Genomic DNA, 12,455 nt, shown 5'->3' with positions numbered 1-12,455 from the left:
AGGACGTTACGGAATTTTTCCGGAAAAGAGCATTCACACATCCATCGCAAAATATCGGTAAATTCCGACATCATTAACCAGAAATGACCTCTAAATGGCTGCGCTTGTGTTTGTAAACATTTGATTACATTACAAACTCTTCGGATGGATCAGTATTGAGTACAATTCCAATGAAAACATATAGAGGAACACTTTCGCATGTCGAAATGTTCATAATATGTGTGTGTGCTGGCGCTATGGGCGCTCACGGGCACACAGCTTGAAGGTAAACAAACAACAAATTATCATAAACATTTTATCGATAATTATTTACACAGTTAGCATCAAGAAGGGACATAGAAACATTATCTTAATAACATCTAGCAGCTAAAGGTGTCTGGAAAAATATTCAAAGGCTTTTATTCTAATAAACCGCGCGCACATGAATGCGTCTGACTGTTCTGATTGGCTAAAGCAGGTGTCTCACGTCAGCACGTTCTAGACGTGGACGCGCTCTTTCCGGCAATTTTCCTTCTGCATTCACACAGTGCAGCATTCCGGCAAATTACCGGTAATGTTACTACTTTTCTGTCCGGAAAATAGCCAGAACGAATTTACCGGTATTTTCAAAAAGGGCCTGTTCACACATACAACCTTTCCGGAAAATTGCCGGTAATTTTCCGGACAGGTCCGTATGTGTGAAAGGGGCTATTCTCTACACCTATGGAGCCAGTGAAAGACCACAGACACCTGCATTGCGAAATGCAGAGGGTTTTTCCCCATACTGTGTGCGGTAAAAATTCCATTAAAAAAAAAAAAAAAACCCTCGTCCATCAGTTCATACTCGCATCCAATATCTCGTTTGTCATTGGGGGCATGAATGAAATGTTCCTGAATGAAAGCGAAAGTGCCAAACTGCAGTCAAAGTCGACATATTAAAAATGAAACATACGAAATTACATGAAACTCTGGAGGAAAAGTGGATGGCGTGGTGACTAGGGATGGGCCAGTTTATAATTCTTGCAGCGTGATAGCATTGGGTTAAAATATCACAGTTTCACGATATTGTGATTACTGCTCTAAAATATATATTTTTTAAATGTCGGGGTCAAAAACGAAAAAATTCCCCCTTTAAGCACAATATATTTTATGTTTAGAATATTTAAAATATTTTAAACATCCCAACAGAAACAGGATGTCAACATGATGTCAGATTGATGTTTTACCCCAGTGTCATGTGAACGTTGCATTTTGGTTTGGAAATGAAAATCAGGTTGACATTAGAACCCATAGTCAGGCTGACGTCAATGTCTAACGCCCAATTAAAATCAACCAAATATCAACCTCTAATAATGTTACAGCTTGACAATGTGTGGACGTTACTAATATGCCATCTATCTATGTACTTCATACATCTAAATATGTGAAAAATACGTCGGATTTTAGTTGCCATACCTGACAAATAAATGTCAGTATTTGACGTGAATATGATGTTGGTTTAAGATGTTAGCTCAACGTTGGATTTACTTAACTTTTTAACACAACCTATAATCAACTAAATATCAACGTCAATTGGACGTCAAATTAACGTTGTCCTCAGATGCTGGCTAGACTATGGCTGTTTCTCAATATGTTCTTCAGCGATCTTGCGTCCTCGTGTAACGTCATCATCAACCGCCAAATTTCAGTTCCAATACTCAAGACCGCAAGTACAGACAATGCAAGAAAATTCCGGGATTTGTTTTTGATATCGAGGGCGCATAGATGCAGACTTGAGCACTGAACTTGCTCTAGAAGTCCCAGAAGTCATTGAGACTGGAGGTGGGAAGCGCAGCATTTTGCATAGGTTTATTATTAAAGTTCAGAGATATAACTTATTTATCTCAGGAGTTTCTCTAAATGAAACAGTGAAAGGAAACATCACCATGAAAATTTTAATTAAGTAATAAACACATTAAGGGTGTTTATTTGCTGAAATTCATATTAAAATTGGTTTTATTTTATATTGTGCGACGTATATTTGTAAAGTACATAGTAGATATTGTGAAAAGGGGAAAAACAATAAAGGGTTGTATGAATGCTGTAGTATGGAAATAATTTTCCATTAAAAACTCGTGAAAGTCATGTGACCATGAGGAAGGACACAGCATCTCATTTCTCACAGGACACATTCTCTGTTCTCGTGGTCTCCCGAGTTCTTCTGAGGTGACTTGGCAAGACCAGTCTTCACAAGAACGCAAGTCTGTTTTCTGCATTCTTGGAATTGAGAACCAGCCATTGAATTTTAGTCACCTGACATCACGACCTAAATCTAACCTAATATTAACATCTTATGATGTTGTGTGCCTTCTGGGATGTCAGGCTAAATAATTCAAATAAATCATTGAATCAAGCACTCTGCTGTCTTTATTTGTTTTTTAAAAACACAGATTTCTGTACAACTTAAAACAGAATCTTTGGATATAGTTTTTTACAAAAATCTTACAAATACCAGAAAATTTTGGCAGTTTTAAAAACCTTGACTTTTCCAAACCGCGCTATGCCTTGAAAACGGTTATTATTCCATGTTTAGTGGTGACGCAATGACATTAATCGAATTATGTGCTATAACATGTAAAACAGGGCACCGCAGTGGTGCTGTAGGTAGTGCTGTTGCCTCACAGCAAGAAGGTCGCTGGACTCGAGCCTAGGCTGGGTCAGTCGGAGTTTCTGTGTGGAGTTTGCATGTTCACCCTGCATTTGCGTGGGTTTCCTTTAGGTGCTTCGGTTTCCCTCACAGTCCAAAGACATGCAGTACAGGTGAATTGGGTAGGCTTAATTGTTTGTAATGTATGAGTGTGTATGGATGTTTCCCAGAGATGGGTTACAGCTGGAAGGGCATCCGCTGCATAAAACATATGCTGAACAAGTTGACGATTCATTCCACTTTGACCTTCTAGCCAATAGCAGAACTGTTTATATCTACTGGGGAGGCGGGTATAAAGAGATGGCCCAATCTGATCTGGTCAAATTTGGATAAGTTGGCGGTTCATTCTGCTCTGGCGACCCCGGATTAATAAAGGGACTAAGCTGAAAATAAAATAAATGAATGAACATGTAAAACAGGATCATGAAAGGAACATTTAAAAAGCAGCTCATGTAAACATCATATGAACATCATATGAACATCTGAAACTTAAGATTTTTAAACTTCAGATTCTTTTTGGTTCTGAATTCAAAGACTGCAGATATTGGGTATGTAAAAATACAGTTTTAAGTTTTTAAGAATTCAGATTAACACAATTCAAATTCAGATTGTTTTGGCGCTATTAGCTTCATATGTATTTAGGAGACATTCACCCAGAATGCATCTTTGCACCTGAAAAGCTAATCCAATGACATAATACATAGCCAGCATAGACATAATACAATCCAATCACATTGTAAAAAATAACGACTGGTTATGAAAGTTTGGTACTACACCTAATAAAAATCTGACTGTAAGCTCATTTCTTGAGAGATCAACTTTAGGTAGAAAGAGACCAAACTTAAAAACATACTTCATCCAATAATTGAACTGAATATTTTTGGGCAAGCTATCCCAATAAATCTATGCTTTAAAGTACTCAACGTTTTAAGTTGAAATATTGTGTTTTTTAAAATAGCATAATGGATTTAAATGTGAAAAAGTACATAAAACATATATAAACGTAATTAACCATGGTTATTAGGTGCTGGGAAACAATACAAATGCACCTTGAAAGTGCTTGAAAAGGGCTGCAATTTAAAGTTGGAAAAGATGTAAGAACCCTGAATTAAAAAAAAAGCAAAATTACTAAGCTAAAAAGTAACTTAAATATTATTATTCATTTTTAAAAGTAGTGTGTTACTTTACTAATTGTTAAAATGTAATATTATTATGTAACTCACATTACTTGTAATATGTTACCCCCAACGCTGACTATCATATTGGGATTTCAGTATTAAATTATGACTTGAATGTATTGCTACACCCCCAATGTAGTTCATTTATTTGGCTTGACAACAACCTTATCTAAACACCTAACATTGTTTAATTTGTTCTCCTCAGATCGATACCTTTGTGGGATTGCACTCATACTCTAATTTTCCGTGCTGTTTAGTCAATCTGGCCTTAAATATGGTGATTAATGTTAATGTTTTTTGGAGGAGTGTTGCAGTAAACATCATCTCTTCTCTGATGACATGTTTATTGGCACGATGATCACGATCTGCTTGGTGCTGATTTGTTTAGTTCAATAGTGATTTTAAAAGATCGAGTGTAATACAGTGCAGACGTTTAAAAAGTGCACTAATGTGATATTTGGAGATCTGAATAATGTGATGTGCCGTCTCTGCTGTCAGATTCCCCCAGAGAAGCAGCCGAGGCCTAAAAGTCTGACGATAGGAGACCGGAGACTCACGCTGTCACTGTTTCATGGAGAATCATCCAATCTGAGTTTACACAACCCACTCAGCCCTCTGCCTGCCTCGCCACACACACCACGCAGCTCCAGTGAGTGAACGAACACACGCACGCGCTCACTCACAAAGCTCCAGTGAGTAATAACACACATGCGCTCGCACACATAGGTTCAGTGAGTGATGATAACACACAAACTCACACAAAGACACACATCATGCATCTCCAGTGAGTAATAACACAGACACACTTAAACAAACACACACTCACATAGACACACACATCATGCAGCTCCAGTGAGGGATAACACATGCACACATGCTCACATACGCGGACAAGCACACAAACATGCACGCATACTCACACACACTCACTCAAACATCGTGTAGCTCACACAGAAATCTTTGAAACATTGAAAAGTCTTTACCATCATATTTGATCATCATTTTACGTGTGAAATACTGAGTTTGTTTTTCGAAGATCATGTTTTGCACATTAAAAAATGATATATTTTTGATCTATTGATATTATTACGCTACCTGACAAAAGTCTTGTGGTCAATCCCAGTTGTAAGAGCAACAAATAATAACTTGACTTCTATTTGATCATTTGGAAAAGTGGCAGAAGGTCATTTTTTTCCCCATGAATCATCTGTTGAACTGCATCCAAATGATCACAAATACTGCAGAAGACCTACTGGAACCCACATGGACTGAAGAATCTTCCAGAAATCAGTCAAGTTTGGTGAAGGATAAATCATGGTTTGGGGTTACATTCAGTATGGGGGTGTGCTAGAAATCTGCTGAGTGGATGGCAACATCAATAGCCTGAGGTATCAAGACATTTTCCTGCCCATTGCATTACAAACCACAGGAGAGGGCAAATTCTTCAACAGGATAGCGCTCCTTCTCATACTTCAGCCTCCACATCAAAGCTCCTGAAAGCAAAGAAGGTCAAAGTGCTCCAGGATTGGCCAGCCCAGTCACCAGAAATGAACATTGTTGAGCATGTCTGGGGTAAGATGGAGGCATTAAATATGAATCCAAAGCATCTTGACAGCTCTGGGAGTCCTGCAAGAACGCTTTCTTTGTCATTCCAGATAACTTTATTAATAAGTGATTTGAGTCATTGCAGAGATGTATGGATGCTGTCCTCCAAGCTCATGGGAGTCAAACAGAATATTCATTCTCATGACTTTATAATCTATACTATTCAATATTTCTGTTTAGCGACAAGACTTTTGTCTAAGCAAAGTCAGACCTTACTGTCCTAATTAATAATCAAGACGTGATTCTATTTTATTTTGGTAAAATAAGCATAATCTAGAGGCCTTTGCCATTCATATAAGCCACTTCAGATACCAAATGATCAACTAGGAAGTCAAGTTATTATTTGTTGTTCCTAAAACATGGATAAGTGACAAGTCTTTTGTCAGGTAGTGGATTGCAATAATAATAATAATAATAATAATAATAATAATAATAATAATAATAATAATAATGAAGTTACATTTTATATATAAAAATATATAATATTAAAAATAAAATATAATAAAAAATATAGGTGGGCATAGATATTTTTTTTAATCTAGAATAATTTCACTGTAATCTTGGAATAAATATAGATTAATCTAGATTAACCGAAGGCATGAAGAATATGTGTGCTACCCAAATAATGACTTAAAGTAAGTCTTTGAGAACGGGAAGTCTCAAGCCAGGTGGCGCATTAGACCAGGGGCTCATCTCCTGTTTCCAAAATGCATCACAAACTGCTTGAGAAACTGTTCTACTATGATTATTGGTGATGAAAATAAATGATGTTCTTTAAGATGTACTTATGTTTACTAACTGTTTTTCAATTAAACATGAATTTTGAACTGTAGGCCTACATAAGCTCCAAACAGCATTTCTGATGTCCTTAATCTTACTAAAGTCACAACTGAACTAAACAGAAATGGAATTAAGATGTGGAGTATGCATATATTAGTGGCACTATTGAAGTAAACACCATCATGTAGGACTTTTCCCCATATTTTCTGACCAGATCCACACAAGCGGCTGTCAGTAAAGGACCGCACACACACGCACAAACACACACACACATCATGAAATACGGAAGTTTTTTTCTTCCTTTTTGGCATGTGTTATTAAATTCCATAACACTCTCACCAGTCCTCACTCCTTATTTGCGTCTAATACCCCAGTTTGTTAAATGAAATGTTCATGAGTGAATGTGAAACTGCCGAACTGTCTAAAAAGCCAAATAACTAGATTACAAATGTCCATGTTAGCGTAGTTAGTAGTGTCTTCGAAGTAAGTGAAAGATCCTGAAGGGCATCCTGCTGATTTGATTCAGAAAGGCACTTTTTTGTCAGACGACTCACCGGTTTGACTTTCATTCACCGTCACTTATTTTAAAAACCATCCAGTCTATTTTATTTGTATCTGTTTTACTCTGATGCATAAGCTCTACAGGTGCCTGATAGTTAGATGTGTAGCTAACATTAATTAGATTCACTCTAGTGAACTGCATCCATGTTAGCATGTAACGTTTGATGTGATAATTTATAGTAGGAATACACAAGAGTCGTTCTCCCCACCTACAGTGCAATTCGGTCAGGTATACAATCACGCTAAAATATCAAGGTGAAAGTCATTATTGCTTGGGTAGACTAGACCCAGCTCCCAACTCAACTTTGAAAATAGATTAACGGCAATATTTTATTTTGTCACCTGATAAGAGTCTTACGTTATCACCGATAACAGCCCACCACTAATAAAAAAAAAATAAAAAAAAACTTTTTTTTTCCACTTTAATGAACTATTAAAACTGAAAGAACAGGATTTATTGAGCACAGGTTTTAATCAAAGGACTTTTTCAGTGGTTTAGGACTATTTATACTATAAATACACATTGTCAAGAAATTTGTAACACACATCACTACCTCATGTGTTCATCGTTTTCTAATAATTAATCAGTCCTTCCGTTATCAATCATTCCTTTCCAAACCTGATATGGATATGTCTTCCTGTAGGTTACACATGCCTCCCGAGCGAGAGTAACTTCAGCACACCTGACTTCACCAACATCCCTCCTCCGATGCCAGCCAAAAGACGTCCACACGAGACCGACAGCATCTACAACTCCACCTATGACGTAAGACACTGCAAGTTCAATGGGGTATATGCACACAGACTTTTCATTTTCAGTCAGTTATTGCAAAATCGCCACATTTAAAACCTGATTTCTTTAAAAATCTGTGATCTTCCTTGCCTGATACATATAAAAGAACAGACAAGAAGCACCACAAAAAAATGGAAATATGACCCCAGTATTTTCAATAGAGTTTCTGCGCTCGTCTGCTGCTTTTGATGGTGCTTGTGTTTACACTGTCTTTCATCTCGTTTTAAGCTAAATGAAAACGTAAGTCTCTTTAACTGATTGTATTTTCAATTACATTACAACATCAATGCTGACTGTTAAAGAAACCTTATATACAGTTGAAACCAGAAGTTTACATACACTCTAAAAAAGCAACATAACCATTTTTTTAAATGTCTTATGTTAAATCATACTAAACCTTTACTATTTTTGGTCCGTTAGGATTACTCAAATCATTTACATTTGCTAAATGTCAGAATAATGAGGGAACAGTCAAACGCTTACATACATTTCCTTGGTATTTTCTTTAGCTTTTCTTTTAAACTGAATAACTTTGTTCAAATGTTTTGGGTATCCTTCCACAAGCTTCTCACAATAGTTTGCAGGAATTTTGGCCCATTCCTCCTGGCAGAATTGGTGTAACTGAGTCAGATTTGTTGGCTGTCTTGTTCGGACAAGCTTTTTCAACTCTGCCCACATATTTTCTGTAGGATTGAGATCAGGGCTTTGTGATAGCCACTCTAAAACATTCACTCTGTTGTCCTTAAAGCACATTTTAACTAATTTGTCAGTATGCTTAGGGTCATGATCTATTTGGAAGACCCATCAGTGGCCAAGTTTTAATTTCCTGGCTGATTTCTAGAGATGTTGCTTCAGTATTTCTACATAATGTTCTTTCTTCATGATACCATGAATGCTGTGAAATGGACCAGTCCCTCCTGCAGCAAAACAGCCCCACAACATGATGCTGCCGCCCCCATACTTCACTGTTGGGATGGTGTTCCTAGGCTTGTAAGCTTTTCCCTTTGTCCTCCAAATGTAACACTGGTCATTATGGCCAAACAGTTCAATCTTAGTTCCATCAGACCACAGGACATGTCGCCAACAATTATTCTGTTTCCTTGTGTATATTAGCAAATTGTAAACTGGCTTTAATTGTTGATTCTGGCTTGTTGATTTCCCCATGTTGTCACACAAGGAAGCAGTGCGTTTGAGGTTTTCCTTAAATACTGTTCTACAGTTGTGCTTCCAATGAACTCAAATGTTGTCAAATAGCCAATCAGAAACTTCCAAAACCTTGACACCATCATCTGAGCTTTTTCAGATGCGAACTAATCTTATAGTATGTAAACCTTTGACTTTAAAGAAAAGATATAACAATTTCTCAAAAAATATCTCTCTTATTATTCTGCTATTAGGCAGAACAGAAACAAATTTGATAATCCTAACTTACCTCAAAGAGAAAAGGTTTAGTCACATTAACATCTCACTTTTTAAAAAAATGTTTATGTGACTTTTCATACAGTGTATGTAAACTTCTGGTTTCAACTGTATCTAAAAATAATCACATAAACCTTTCACCAGAGGTTTTATCATGGGCTGAAAAACACTGGCTGTGCATATACCCCATTACTAGCACTAGTTGAACACTTTCTTTTGTGCATGCTTAGCAATTAGATCTAAATGCTCTTCTTCTTTTCTCTCACCTGTAGTTCATGCCTCCTTTACCAGCAAAAGTTGAAAACAAGCCTCCACCGCCTCCACCCAAAACGCGCAAGTCTATGTTCCCCACCTATGAGAGCAATCAGCAATAAAAACACACCAACGGTATCAAACAACTGCATGCTGTGAGGCTGGAGGAAAACTTCTCAACAGTAATTGTTCTTCTTCTAGAAAGTTCTGAATTGTCCGATTACAAATGATATTATTCATTTTTCGTAGCATCATGGAAAAACATTATTTTTATAAAATTTGGAAATGAAACTTTGGTATGTATTTATGCATCACTGCTGGGCAGGAACGTGAGCAGAAGGGTAGTCTGGCTGGTTGGTATGCTGAACCTTAAAATTAGCCTTTCGTTCTTAAGTGTATCTGTGCCTTATACATAGACATATTTCAAATTGTTGAAGTTTTTCTTCCTCCATGCACATATTCACTTTGCACATTGCTTATAATTGTTAAGTTGCTAGTTGTTCAAATAGTTGTTAAAAGAGCTATTTTTTGTTATGAAAACCCCAAACATTTAAAGGGATAGTTCACTGAAAACTGTTGCCGCAAAAAGGTTAGGGTAAGGCCATTTTTTTTTTTTGTACATTTGGAGAATTTAAATTGCTCAAAGCATGTTGATATACATTGGCAGTGAATATAAACTAGCATTAACCTTTAAAAAAAGAAAGAAAAAAAGTTCTGGCATTCAGAACTGGGTTTGGTGCCAAACACGCTATATTCTAAGGGGTTATAACAAAACATTTTGTGCTTGGCATGTTCATGAGACATATTAGCACTACAGTTCACTCCGACATGCCTAAAAAAAACACAGAAGTTCATCAGTTATGATTATGGCTGGGGAAAGATGAACTGTGATTAATGGCATCCAAAATAAAAGTTTGTTTAGACATAATATACTTGTATGTATTATATTTGTTATGCATATGTGATAAAACAAAAGTAAACAAAACAATTTTGTCACAGATATTTAAATTTATACACACACACACACACACACACACACACACACACACACACACACATATATATATATATATATATACACACACACATATATATATATATATACATACATACATATACATATACATATACATATATATATATATATATATATATATATATATATATATATATATATATATATATATATATATATATATATATATGTATATATGTGTGTGTGTGTGTGTGTGTGTATATATGTGTGTGTGTGTATATGTGTGTGTGTGTGTGTGTGTGTGTGTGTGTGTGTGTGTGTGTGTGTGTGTGTATATATATATATATATATATATATATAGTTTGTATCATATACATTTTATTTCTAATTTCTAATATATATATATATATATATATATATATATATATATATATATATATATATATATATATATATATATATATATATATATGTTTATTTCTATAAATAAACCTTTTCTCAAATGTATGCATGCATGTGTGTATTTATATACATCATAAATATACACAGCACACACACACATATATTATGTCAAAACAAACTTTTATTTTGGATGTTAGTGATTGATTTATTTTTGCCCAGCTCTAATTATGATTAATAATCCTGATTAAATTTAAATATAAATTAACATTTTCACATATGTATGCATGCATGTGGGTATTTATATATACATCATAAATATACATGGCACACACACATACAATCTTGGGATTGAAACTAACTGTTAGATGACTCAGTCTCAATATAATAACATCAAATCAAATATATATAACTCCAAGATGAAAGTACATGGTTTGAATTTTGTCTCAATTCAGATTATGTCGATTGCTCATTTTCTAGATTGAGAACGGATCACTGGTAGAACATGCAGTCATGCACAAAGACTAAAGGTCAAAGTCAGAATTTTTCTTAAATATTGCATCACATTTCAGTTTTTCACCAAGCCCTCTCTTTCGTTTATTAGCAGAACAAAATATATACAGCCCATTTCAGACTATTCTCAAACACTATGCACAATATGCAAGTTTTCAGTCAGACAAACACAGTCAGAGTTGTTTTACATTATATCCTGCCCTATCCATGCTGTGTGATGTTGTTGGGTTGTGACTTTTATTTTGAAACCTCCAAAAGCGCATTAATTTTTCATTAAATAAACCTATACGCCTCCAGGGGTTTAGGTGTTATGAAGTGGATCGATGTGTTTTTGAAACAAAAATATTATAATTGTAGACTGCAAATCACTTTCATGGCAAGAGAATTCACGTAATGTGCAGCTGACGTATATGACACATGACACAAATGTAGACACAATTACTATGCATTGTATGCTGTAAAACAGTGTTTCTCGACCACGTTCCTGGAGGACCACCAACAGTACAGTACATGTTTTGGATGTCTCATTTGTCTGTCACACCCATTACACGTCTTTCAGTCTCTGCTAATAAGCTGATGATCTGAATCAGGAGTGTTTTGTCAAGGAAACATGGAAAATGTGCAGACATGGTGGTTTTCCAAGAACGTGGTTGAGAAACGCTGCTTTATAACATTTTAGTGGATTTCAGGATTTGTATAGAGTTATTTTGTAAGTTGTCATCTTCTTTAGTAAACAGATGTTGTGGTAAATAATTCCTGCACGATGCATCTATTCCAGGAGCTTTTTCTAAAAATGCTTCTTACGCAATATGTCGTCGCACGTAAAGTGCATTTGTCGGATGTTGGAGGTCAGAGATTGGAGTTTGTAACTTAAAAAGATGCAAAAACACATTGATCCATTTCCTAAGATATGCATTAAGTCTGGTTTCATATGGGTTAGTGCATATAAGCTTTTGGAAACTTCAAAATAAAAGCCACTCTTTAAATATTACATTACATTTCAGACTGTTTTTCACCAAGCCCTCTCATATACTAGCAGAGCACAATATATACAGCTCATTTTAAACTATTCGGATTGGATAGTAATCTTTTTGTAAAAGCTTAATGCTAATTGCTATTCTGATTTCCATTAAGGATGTGCACAAGCAGGATATATAAAAAAAATCCCTAAAAATGAAACTCCCCCATAATGCAATCAAGCCATCATCTGTGTATTTACAATCTTTCTGGCACACAAACACAGTCAGAGATGTTTTACATTCTATCCTGCCTTTTCCATGCTGTATGATGGTGTTGGGTTGTGACTTTTATTTT

The 12,455-nt window shown here is 35.6% G+C and overlaps 1 protein-coding gene across 2 annotated transcripts in view; it reads left to right on the top strand.

The window, feature by feature from the left end:
* The window catches only part of dock5 (dedicator of cytokinesis 5), a 174,983-nt gene extending 165,439 nt beyond the window's left edge, over positions 1-9,544 (top strand). The window contains exons 49-51 of one of the 2 annotated variants that reach the window (XM_087263788.1): positions 4,342-4,492; positions 7,434-7,555; positions 9,274-9,544. In XM_087263788.1, coding sequence (XP_087119914.1) covers positions 4,342-4,492; positions 7,434-7,555; positions 9,274-9,375 — 375 coding nt within the window. In that variant the 3' untranslated portion in view covers positions 9,376-9,544. 2 annotated transcript variants of the gene reach the window in all.
* The last annotated feature ends 2,911 nt before the right edge of the window (positions 9,545-12,455 follow it).

The sequence above is a fragment of the Danio rerio genome, chromosome 8, assembly GCF_052040795.2.
Source record: "Danio rerio strain M-AB ecotype USA chromosome 8, GRCz13ab, whole genome shotgun sequence".
NCBI lineage: Eukaryota > Metazoa > Chordata > Actinopteri > Cypriniformes > Danionidae > Danio > Danio rerio.
Note: the sequence above shows the minus strand (reverse complement) of the source record. Positions and strands in the feature narration are given on the sequence as shown.